The 12,790-nt window shown below is 36.5% G+C and overlaps 1 protein-coding gene across 1 annotated transcript in view; it reads left to right on the top strand.

The window, feature by feature from the left end:
• TRDN (triadin) overlaps window positions 1-12,790 on the top strand; it is a 535,205-nt gene that overhangs the window by 297,544 nt on the left and 224,871 nt on the right. The window contains exons 37-38 of the mRNA XM_075200931.1: window positions 3,888-3,953; window positions 7,524-7,574. Of these exons, the coding sequence (XP_075057032.1) occupies window positions 3,888-3,953; window positions 7,524-7,574 (117 nt within the window). The remainder of the gene's footprint in view (window positions 1-3,887; window positions 3,954-7,523; window positions 7,575-12,790) is intronic.

Here is a 12,790-nt window from a genome sequence, read left to right as displayed (position 1 = left end):
CCAATAACATGTGGCTAAGGGGGCATTGTAGTTCAGTGTAAATATGTATATTGTGTATTGTATATTGATGGCTTGCAGTAAGGTTGCTATCCATTGTCTGTAAAGTGAAGCCAGGGGGATTGTGGGTAGGGATCAGGTTGCCATGTGCTGGAGTAGGAAAACTAATTAGTGTCCATTGTTCTCACCAGGCTAGTCCAGACAGACCATCTAACAGGGGAGGTTCTCTGGAAGGACAGCTCATCTTCACTCCCCTGTCCAACCCCCCTAGTCCAGCACTGACCAATGGTTAAGGAGAATAGACCCAGGGGTTTGCCCAGGGAGGGGAAAGGCTGGAAATTAGACCTGTGATATAAGGAACAACTCCAGGGGTGAAAGGGTGTTCATTCTGGGATTTCATTCATGAAGGTTCAAGATCTAGCTTTTGAGTTGTCATTCTCTAAGTAGAGTCTATATATGCAGCTGAGAGAAATCCATGGGTCGTGAAGTCCGGACAGCAGGTGACTATAATTCCTGAAGCTATTGGGGTAAGGGACAGATGATGTGGTAAATCTGCCTGGCATTTATTTACTGTGTGTATATAATATTCTAGTGTTGTTTGTATGACAATAAATATACTGTTGTATTTTTATAACTGCATTTTGCCTGAGTGACCATACGAATCCTAGAAGGTACTGGGTAGCACTGGGCCAGATATACCCGGTATCTTCACACCCATTCTTTTGGTATAAATCAACTGGGAGACATTTTCCTCCCAGGAGCGCATCCTTAGAACGACCAGGTATCCATCTACCACAAGCTTAGAGGATTTGCACATGTAATGCACCAACAAACCTTCCCCCCGAGGGCGGTGCCTGTAACCAAACTTAAAGCCTAAACTGTGAATGGATACGGACTCTTCAGCTGAATAACCATGCACCCATCAGGTACTGGCCTCTGGCCGCCAACGCTTTCCGGCTGTAACACAACTCACCAAACCCACAAAACCGATGGTGCACTGCCATACTTGCAATATCCAATCAAGAACCATGCAACAACCACACTACCACAGGAACTGGCACTCAGAACCTCTGCAACACCAGGTCCACCAACCTGATAGACAGCACTCACCATCTACCACAAACGAGCATTGGCACCAAAAGCACTCATAGACCAGCAAACAACAGAACTGACCGAGATAAAAACAAAACACCTTCCTGCACCAGTAAATACTGCCAAACCACAATACCTGGCGGATGGGAGTGCGGGAAACTTGCACAGGATCAAAGAGGAAGTTCATAAGTTCACATAAAAATTATTACCAGATCAGCTAAGCACAACATGGGAGTATCCAATTACTCCTGTCATGTGCCTTTTTTTTTTTAACCCTTTCATGTATAGAAGCCTATACCAGACTTGATCTCAAACCTCAGCCTTTTAATCTCCTTCAGGCTGATGACCATCCCTCTGTTGTAATACTTTTCATTTGTGAATTGCATAAACATAAGATTTATGTCTGGAAAACAGAAAACATTCAACAAGTTTTGAACTGTAAGGTGTTAAGAGGATTTTTCACCTAACCGTAATGGAAGAAGCCATATCGTGGACTGCATCAATATTCAATTGTTTTGTTAATATCAGCAAAACAATTAATATAAAATATTTCTATAATACTTGTAACCAAAGTCTAGCAAATCTCTAGAAAGTGCTAAACAAATTTGCTGTGTTGTTTCCTAGTTGCTACATTCACCTTTGTATTTTTAGCATTTCCAGTCTTTTATTCGATTAGTGAATGTCAGGATACAGTCTGACTTTCAAGTTGCAGTAACACTTGGCAGAACATGACAGTTGTCAAAGGTGTTTGTGAAGATAACTTGTTCCTTCAAGGTTGTTTTTAAGATTTTTTCCTTTTCTGTGGAATGAATTTTTAAATGTTTTTCTCAGCTTTCTAAAGCATACATTGATTACATACACATACAATGCATGTTTAGAAAATACCATTTACATATAGTACATGCTTCAATTTTCCTAATATCATTGTCTTCCTCTCATGTTCTCATTGTTTTCCACTTGTAGCATTTTAACAAATACACTGTGTATTACAGTGATTTGCCTGTGCACCTCTACATCTATATAGGTAATATCGCTAATGACTCGTTAAACAAAATGTTGCTTTACGCAAGTCAGTGCATTTCAACAGATACACCCATTGGGATTATAGTATGTTGCCTGGGTAATTATACACGCAGATAATAGTGCTCATGACATGAACAGAAAGTTGTCTTTTGTGGTGGTCAGTGTGTTATAGTGAAGAGGTTAAATGTGTGAGGAAAAAGATATATCAAACAGGCAATTCTGCAGTACATGGCAAAGGCAGTGTGATCACATGGGTACAGTAGTCTGGGCTACTAACTGTCACAAGGAGTATCCTCAGATATTTTCCATAGTATAACTCAGAATGAATGCAACATATGACAAACATGACACACTTGTTGATGCTTGCTGACTGTGTCGGCTTGTATAATTTCCATGGACAGTGATTGGCGTGATTCTCCGGTTGGGCGTTGTTTACTTGGTAAATCTTTGGTGAATAAAGGACAGATTCATGATTTAATATACTGACAGTGATTCTTTGATATTGAGCCTATTTTTAAAATCTGTATAATCGATTCACCAATCTTTACTCCCCATGCCACAAATGTTTTTACAAATAAAGTCCATAGACAGTGCTGTGCAAATCAACTCATCAGTGCAAGATATCTGCATACAGCACCAATTTATTTTCTTCTTTATATAAACATTCATATAGAAAAAATAACAATAAGGTGTCAGGAGAAGAAAGGAAATCATAATCCTTCCCATACCAGCATATCCTATAAACATACAGGTTGTGCTGAAGTGCTGAAAGCCACATATCTGAGCTTATCCACCATGCCAAATGCTGTAGGAAATATCATTGATGGTATTTACGGAGTAACTGGATCATGTTACTTTGCCACATTACTTTCTTGATTGACTTTATTACTGTGTCTAATGCAATTGTCTACCATATTTTATGGCTTTTCTTTTGTCTTCATGAAAGGTCCTAGTTTTGAGAACTTCCCATAGAGATTCCTAGTCAGTTTGCAATTGGTTGTACTGGCATAAAACGATATATTCTCCAAAGGATCTCAATCCATATTTCCCATTTTGGATAGCATAGAAGTTCTGGACATTGACGTTTAGGATATGAGAAAATAATACACAATAATTTATAGAGATGTCTACAAGCAATAAAATTGTATCTGAGCATCACCAACTCAGAAATGTCCCTCCTATTAACATGAAAATGTCTATTGTTGGGAGATCATAGTTCAGGGTCAATGAATGAAACTCACAACTTGGGGTCTCATTTTTATACTTCAAATATATGACAGCCCTATCCATGCATAACATGTATTTTTGTGGTATCTCCATCCTTCCTTTTAGTCAATAACAGTAGTATTGATATACAGTAGAAGTCTGAAGAAGATCATTCACGGGATGTAGTTAAAAAGGTGAAATATAAATGTATAAAAATAGAAAGCAATCAAATATATTGTTTGCTGTCTAAAATGTATATTGTCCAAGCAGATTGGACAATTTCTTAGCAAGGATTATAATGGACATGTACCTGTTTACCTTAATCTGGTAGATACTGACTTCTAATAACGAGATACCATCTATGTACTGACTTTATTCCTATAGCCAACATCCAAGTTTACAGTGACTCTCGGATAAGTTTATGGTGCCATGTAGCTATTTACCATGTGTAAAATACATTTGTTAAATGATATATACTGCTAGTAGTACTAAACCAAATAATACACTTGTACACATTTTATTTACTAACAGTTTCACTTGTGTTAAAAATTATTTTGCATCCTTCATAGGAACATGTGGAACTAGTCGCATTGTCCCTGGATTGATCATAATTATGTCTGACTCACTAACTAGTCGTAAGTATATCAGCCTATCAATACTTTTCTGAACATTTGCTAGTTTTTAACACCTTTAACAAACTGCATGCCAATGAATAATTGGATGTTCACTTGCATGGATAAAACCTTTTCATATTCAATATTATGTATTATCTGAGTGGTATGGTCAGTGGACCTCCTTTACCTAGACTACTGGATGTGTAGTTGCACACCAATGTCTACTACATAGTCCTCCTAGTACATTTCAAGGTACACACTTAGGGCTAGATTTACTAAGCTGTGGGTTTGAAAAAGTGGGGATGTTGCCTATAGCAACCAATCAGATTTTAGCTATCATTTTGTAGAAGGTACTAAATAAATAAAAGCTAGAATCTGATTGGTTGCTATAGGCAACATCCCCACTTTTTCAAACCCGCAGCTTAGTAAATCTAGCCCTTACTCTCCAAAGAGGATTTTAAACTGCACTTTGGATGTATTTGTGCATAGCAAATAAGGCCCAACATATTTATATCTTCTAAGGTAATATAACTGATGTATTGTAGCAAAATATACAAGATATTTAAGAAAACTGACGCAGATACCTGTGCAAAAAGGACAATGTAATCGATAGCAACAAAGCAGAATCTGTCATTTTTCTGTCACAGTATAGAACATTAAAGCAAGCGTATGATTGGTTACAGTGCTCTGCAGTTTATATTCTGGGTCAGTTTTCAGTGCATCCGTTTATCTAAATGTTCCCACTTCCATATTAGTGATTTTTTTATTGTGGGTTTGATATTGAAAAAATATAGAAAATTAGGCAACAGTGGCTTCGGGAAAAATGGAACATACATGATAACAGCTGTTTTAGATGACACATGTGACCAGTTATCCTAAATTTTTTATCACACAATTTGCCATTTCAAAGTAGTTGCAGATTTGGCCTACCCTATTAGCCGCCAGTGGAGAAGCAAACAATCAATAAGGAGCATTTAGCAACACTGGAGATACATTAACATGACCCATAGGAGTTTGTACTTAGAAACAATTTAAATGGAGCTCTATTTCTCTATTGTTTCAATTTTAATTATAGCAATTCATTACTTTTAATATAATATAAATGCTGCTCAATTGAATGCAAACACATCAGTTAGTTTGCATTCCAGCAGAACATGTCTCCTTGTAAAATGTTGTTTTATTGTTCATTTATTTGCATTAAGTGGAAAAGATTATTAATGTTAAAGAAGAGTAAATATATCAAAGGTCTGCCATAGCCTAATGCGAGCACTTGAGGGTCCTCTAATTTGGGATTAAACAAATAACAATGAAAAGGGATAGTATAATAAGGAAATGATCTAAAAGCCTTTTCTTTACTCTTTTCAGAAATGTTAACACTTCTTAACACAAGCATGCATAAACTGATGATATGGTGAAGAGGAGAGCTCACCCCCATAAATAATGTATTAATTAAAGGAATCATTGCTTGTCATTGAAGGTCTATTCGGCCAGTTACTCCCTGGCTTTTGTTTAAAAAAAGTACAAAAACACACTGCATATGAAAAAGATTATCAAAACTATGTGGTATATCTGCGGTTGATATTTGCTGGATGTTTTTGCATTCCACAATTTAGAAACTCCACTGAAATGAATAGGAGAAACTTCACCAGTAAATATGTGCCCGGTGTCTTGTTGGTCCCATGGGTGGTGAGGGCCAGGTTAATGAAAAATATTGGGACCTCTGGAATGGTAAATTTGCCATCCCAGTGGTTGCAGTATAATAGACAGAGGTCCCTATGCCATAAATTATAACTAAATAGCTTGAAAAAACGTACACACAGACGCAATTTGAAAATAAAGTTTGTTTAATAAACAACTCCCCAAAGCCCCCCATTCACCACTTGAGATGGTTGAATAAGTTGCAAACTTTTTTCCCAAAGCAGTTTGCCAAATCAGTACAAATATTCCCAAATTCCCTAGAATTTCTCATAATGTAGATAGAAAAAAAATCAATCTAAAACCGAGAAGATTGAACAGGTTTAACCATGTTTGAGCAACTTAAACCACATTTGAGCCATCTTGACTGTGTTCAGGCTGGTTCACACAAGTGCGGATCAGCTCAAACAAATGCAAGCTTAAGTTGATACTTAACAAGAATAGTGGACCTGGAAAGAGAACCTTAAAAGCAAATCTTGAATTTCAATGACAAACCTTGAACTGCAATATCAAGCAGCAACATTTGAATCGCAAAATTGAGTCTTTTCAAGTTATACTATGAACATGTTCATGGGCACTTGCATTTTAAAGCATCACTATTCACTGTTTTCATTATACTTTTCTTTCTTTTTGCAATTGGAAATTGACCTGTTTTTAGGTAATGCAGTGTGAGAATAAAATACCCAGAAATTTTAACACAACTGCATGCTAAAAGCACCCGCCACTGGATAACTGTGACCTGGAGGGTCCAAGAGTCCTATTAACAACTTAGTCAATCACACATGGCCCACTTGTGATTAGCTAGCGGCTAAAGGAAACCCCAGTCAATTCTAGTCATAGTGAATCTACAAGGCCATTTGTAGTGAGCAGTTGCATTGTCTTTTATGTTTATTTCTTATATTGGATTAAAAACATAGAATAATTTTCATTTTGATTAGAAAAGCAGAATAGTTTCCCCTTTTATTATGACAAAGAAAGTAAAAATTAATATATTACTTGATATTAAAGTGATGAATGAGGGGTTTCTTTGAATGTTTAATTTAATTAAATTTCAATTTTTTTTAAAAAATAGTAATACCACAAATAGCTGGCAGCAGTTCCTCAATATTTTAGGCAAAAACAACTAGGGAATATGTGCTGCTCACAGTCAAAGCTTTTAGTTTTGCCTCTAATTTTCCTAAACTTTTGGCATGTGATCCATCACGCAGGAAATTCCATAGAATGGACTGAATCATCAATAGTGATAAGTGCATTTTGGGCACAAAAATTGCAGTATTAACAAATTAGCAATCAGTTTTCCTTATCAAGATGGTTTGAAACAATTAGAATTTTAGCAACTCACCCAAACCGTTTTCTGCCTAAGTATACAGTACATAAAATGGATATCCACATTAAATTATACTTGCATATTATCTATGTAGAACGTTTGGGAATGGAGTTGAGCAGTTAGGATAATACCAATCTGCTTCTTACTATTGCTTGTCTCCACTCAACACAAAAGATTTGATTGGTTTAGCCACTGTAGCACATTAATTTGGGCTCACGTGAATAAATCTTGAGTGATACTATGCACCATTACCAGATTCATTATTCATTTAACACATTTCAACATATTACTTTGATACATACAAAACACAAAATTAGTAGGCATAGTACAGTATAGCACTTCAAAAAACCCAAAACATTATTTGAAATGTAACACTGTGAACCACAAAGGGAGCAACTCACCACATTCTGTAAATATTCTTTGTACAATTTTCTTCATTTGCATTGTTGCAAATAATAAACTATTGGAATATGAAAGTATTATCTTCTAATTCTTAGCACCTTGCTCTCCAATGGTGCTTGATTCACAAGCAGAAGAGAGAATGATTAAATGTTATCTATGTTTTGCAGATGGACTGTCAAAGGAACAAGAGGAGGAAGTGTTTAAGGCAGTAAGGCAAGGTACAGTGAGAATTTCGCTTTTGTCTTCTTAGCAAAAAATAATTCAAAGAAATTATTACGATCAACCCACACAGCATAAAGCTTATGCTCTAATTCATTGTATTGATCCACTGTATTGTAGTAGACATATTTTTCTTTTCTTTATTTATGATTGCAAAACAATTAACACATCTAAGATGAGCTTATTCATATCTAATCATGCCTCTGTGAAAAATGAATCATTGATTTTTAAATGTAGCATCTATGCCAGTTTGCAATATATTATATTTTATTTTTTCAATTCCCATATCCATATGGTTATCACAAATTATGCTTAAAAAAATTCACATTTTTTACCATATTACAGTTTGTGAAGTCATGAAATGTTAATGCAATGTAAGTATATTGTGCAAGATTTACACAATCTTGGAAAATACCTACATTGGACCTTGTACTTCTTGTTTGCATTGCTCCGTATGTGAATAATTAACATGAAAAGCAGGTTATTGATATTTTAGTATATAATTAGGGGTCGAAGAGTATGCTTAGAAGTGGTGGTACGGAAATTTAGAAGAAGCTCTATGGAAAATGTAACTAAATGTAATTTGATAATTTTAATAACTGAATCTCCCCCAAATTCCTATAACTTCAAATTTCCATTAGATTTCCTTGCTGCATGCCACCTTATATTTACATGTGACCTCAGGCTTATTGAAGTCACTATGCTACTTGGCTACCTTTCTCCCGTACATGGCACCTCCTCCTTCTACCAGATAGAGCATGCATAGGGAAGAGAGGATGACAGGGAAGGTAAGCTAGAATAGGAGGGAGTAGAGGATGAGATGGGGCAGAGGATGGAGAAATGTAGAATATTCAGTAGTGGAAGATAGGAGGCTAATAGTAATGGAATAATGAATAATAAAATAATGAATTGAAAAATGTGTCATGATGCATAACCAGTTGAAATAATAATATACCATGACCAAGCAAGTTGAGAATATACAGTACGGTATAGTAGAAGTTAAGTGTTAATAAAAATAAACCAGTGACTACATGTTAACTTTAGTGGCTAGCCACTAAACACATTGGCATTTGATACAGACCAAAGATAGACTGAGGTAGTTTGGATGGTGGCTTGGATGTCAATATAGAGGCCAATGGATGGAGTTCCTGGAGGATAACACAAATCTGGAGATGCTAGTCCAAGACAATAGGGGATTAGAGGTAGAATCGAAGCTTGGGGGAACAGAGCGTGCAGCCACATCTGGTCAGGGTGGCAGAGACCAAGGAATGGGTGAGGGTGGCAGATGTGAGAGAACAGAACCAGGGTGGGGGCAGTCGATAGACAGAGATATAGGTTCAGTTTGCGATCAAGTCCAGGAGGCACACGGTGAGGAATGATACAGCAGTCAGTGGGATGGAAGTGAGAAATCAAAGTGCAGCTTGGCCAAAACACTAGATCACAAGTAGATATGACTTCAAAGGGGTGGCTAAAGGTAGAACACTGTTGGAGATTGCACAATACTGCTATAACAGCACCAAGTCAGATCAGCATCATTAGGTGCTGCAAGCAGCAGAACATTGTCAGGAGCCAGATCGGTGATCTGGGTTGTTGAACACTTAGGGGTTTATTTCTTAATGTGCGATCACCCATTAAAATAAGGGTTTTCTCCGTAAAATGGGCGTTGCACAATTTATGAAGGGTATGTGACAGGAGTAATCAAAGACGTTAACGTTTCTTACTGCAGTCACCATATATTAATAAGGGAACTGCGAAGTTCTGCAGTTCGTTAAGCTTTGAAAATTTCTGCTTTACACAGCAAGTAACGCCATCTCGGGCTTTACCTGTCTTTTTCTATGGAATCCAGCTGAACCCTCTTGGCTTTGCTGGATCCCTCACCCTTGGAAGCATGTGCATAGCACTTCCTCCATTCACCAGCAGTGCTAGGCTGTCAAACAATAAACAGTGTGTTCTAACTGTATTTTGAGCCTGATTTGTAGATGAAGGGGAAAGGTGTTGCCTGGATGGTAACTTACTTAGGCCAGTTTACAGTGAATCTGCAGTGGCAGAAGCGGCGGTATGGCATACCGCCATGTAACGCTCCACTTCAACCACTTATATAGTTCTATTTGTATAGGCAACATTAAGACCAATCTTGTTTAAAATTCTTATGGTAAAATCCTATATCTGCAAAATGGACTTTGGTTTATAAGACATTTCCTTGTGTGATTAATGATAACCAAGATTAAGATTACATATCCTTGTTAGAGAATGCTACATTCACGGCCATATATGAACTTGTTATTATATTGAAGATACATGGAAATACATTTGATCAAGACTTATGAAGTGAAGTATTTTTCATGCATTGCACTTTTAAATTAAACTTAATGTTAATTCATGTTTCTTTTGCCTGTCTGTACTGTCTTTTGTACAGTCATGGTGCATTAAAAGATCAAAGGTAGAACGTGCTGTGCTGTAAACACACAAGTCCTTAATGGGAAGCTATTGTGAAATACAAAATTATATCTTCTAGACATTATTAATGTTCTCAAAATGTATTTTTTTCTATAAAACATTCTTCCCTCTCCCACAATCTAGAACAGAACCAGAGGCTGTAATCAATGATACTTTCCTGAGCAGCATTATAGAGAAAGTGATGCCTCTGTTATATGTCCTCTGTTATATATCTGAATCTATATTAAAATCTGTCATGTTAGTTAAAGGGGTTTCCTATTATAAATAGTATTGTGCACAACCTCCATCCTTATAATATGACTTTGTGCGTCTCTCCTACTGGACCTCATAATTCGTTGCATTTAGTAGGGTTGAGGCACTCAGATATAGCCAGAACCTCGGATAATTATATTCAGTGCTGCTCAGGAGTCTGCGGAAAAGGAGAGATCTGTGAAGGAGGGATACCCATCAAAGTCCTATCATAGGTACTACTGTTGGGACATCATGCTATTTAAATTATAAACACCCCTTAAAGGTTAGCACCCAGAAGCATTACAGATTTTTTAGTTATCAGTGGTCATCTAATTACATTTTGTCAATTGTATTGTCAATTTTCTAAAAAATGTATACATTACTGGTATATCTATTATGAATGGAAAGGAAGGGAAATGGAAAGTGCATTTAAATTGTTTAAGTCTGAAGGGACTGAGGAGTCCATCATATCTACAAGGAATATAATAAATCATGCCAAAAGGAAATTAGAAAATGATAAGCAAGTTGTAAAAAAAAGTCAAACCCTAAAAAGTTTTATAAGAGTGTAAATGGCAAAGGAATTAAAAAAGACACTATAGGACCCCAAAGAAGTGAGATTGGTGGTTTGATTGATTTATGATAATATGGAAAAAGCAGAGGTATTAAACACTTTCTTTTCTTCAGTATTTACTGGATAGGAAAAACTGGTAGGAATAATACATAAAAATGAAAATGCAACTGTACCATTAATTAACACTTGGCTGACAAAGGAAGAAGTCCAAAGGTGACTGAATAAAATTAAGATAAAAAAAGCTCCACGTCCAGATGGCATACACCCAAGGGTTCTTATGGCACTAAGAATAGAAATAGCTAGACAGCTATTCTTAATATTCATAGATTCAATTTCATCTGGCTCAGTACCAAGGGATTGGTGAATAGCAGATGTGGTGCCGTTGTTTAAAAAGGGAATGAGATCACAACCAGGGAGTTATAGACCTATAAGTCTGACATCAATAGTGGAGAAACTACTGGAAGGTATATTAAGGGATAGTATTCAGGATTATTTGGTGCACAATAAGATTATTAGTGGCAATCAGCATGGGTTTGTGAGAGATAAGTCATGTCAAACTACTCTAATTAGTTTCTATCAGGAAGTTAGTGGGAACTTAGGCTATGGTAGTACAGTAGATGTAGTCTACTTAGATTTTGCAAAGGCCTTTGATACAGTGTCACACAAGAGATTGGCTTACAAAATAAGAAAACTGGGTCTAGGAAACAACATTTGTACTTGGGTCGAAAACTGTTTGGAGAACAGGGACCAGAGAGTTGTGATAAATGGAACATTTTCTAATTGGTCAAAGGTTTTAAGTGGTGTACCACAAGGTTTCATGCTGAGGCCACTCTTTTTTAATATACTTATTATTGACCTTGGTGATGGCTTAGAGAGCAAAGTTTCCATTTTTGCAGATGGCACCAAACTTTTAAAGATAATAAAATCAAAGCAAGATGTAGTTTCTCAGCAGAAGGAATTGAGTAAACCAGAGGATTGGGCAGCTAAATGGAAGATGAAGTTTAACATAGATAAATGTACAGTTATGCATTTAGGGATCAAAAACAAGCACGCAATCTATAAATTAAATGGGATAAAATTAGGGGAATCTATAATGGAAAGAGATTTGGGAATGCTCTTAGACAGTAAACTAAATAATAGTGCTCAATGTCAAGCAGCAGCTGCAAGGGCCAGTAAAGTGTTGGCATACATAAAACGGGGCATAGATGCAAGGGAAGACAGTGTAATTTTGCCTCTAGATAAATCGTTGGTAAGATCTCATCTTGAATACAGAGTACAGTTCTGGGCACCATTCTTTAAAAAAGATATTTTGAAACTAGAAAGTGGCCAGAGACGGGCAACAAAATTGATAGAGTATGAAGTCATTAAGTTATGAGAAAATGTCAGCTAGTTTAGGCGTGTTTACTTTAGAAAAGAGGTGTCTAAGAGAGGATATGGGTTATATGTAGAAATAGAAGGTCAATACAGAGAACTTTCATGAGAACTTTTTACCCTAAGGACTGTACACAGGGTCGCCCCCTAAGTTTAGAGGAGAGGAAGTTTCAAAGCGAACAAAGGAAGGGGCTCTTTACAGTAAGGGCAGTCAAGGTATGGAATTCACTGCCAGGGAAGGTTGTGTTGACATATTCAATTGATATGTTAAATACAAATTTTTAGTGGAAAAGGCAATCCAGGGTTATGACCGTTAATAAAAATGAAGGATAGTAGTGGAACAGGCAGAAATAGGACTGTGATATTGGGTCATGAGGGATTTTACCCAATTGAAACAGATTGGTAGTTGCTTTATCTGGATCAATTTTAAATATAAAAAAGAAATCGCAGGAGATCCAAAATATTTTGCACTTGATGGACTGGTGTCTTTTTCAACCTCATCACCTATGTTACTATGTTATTATTACAAGATGTCCACAATAACTATCCTAGAATGTATCTATTGTATAACATCTCAAGTGTCCT

This window comes from Mixophyes fleayi, chromosome 3 (genome assembly GCF_038048845.1).
Source record: "Mixophyes fleayi isolate aMixFle1 chromosome 3, aMixFle1.hap1, whole genome shotgun sequence".
Classification (NCBI taxonomy): Eukaryota; Metazoa; Chordata; class Amphibia; order Anura; family Limnodynastidae; genus Mixophyes; species Mixophyes fleayi.
This window is presented reverse-complemented; position numbering and strand designations above follow the sequence as displayed.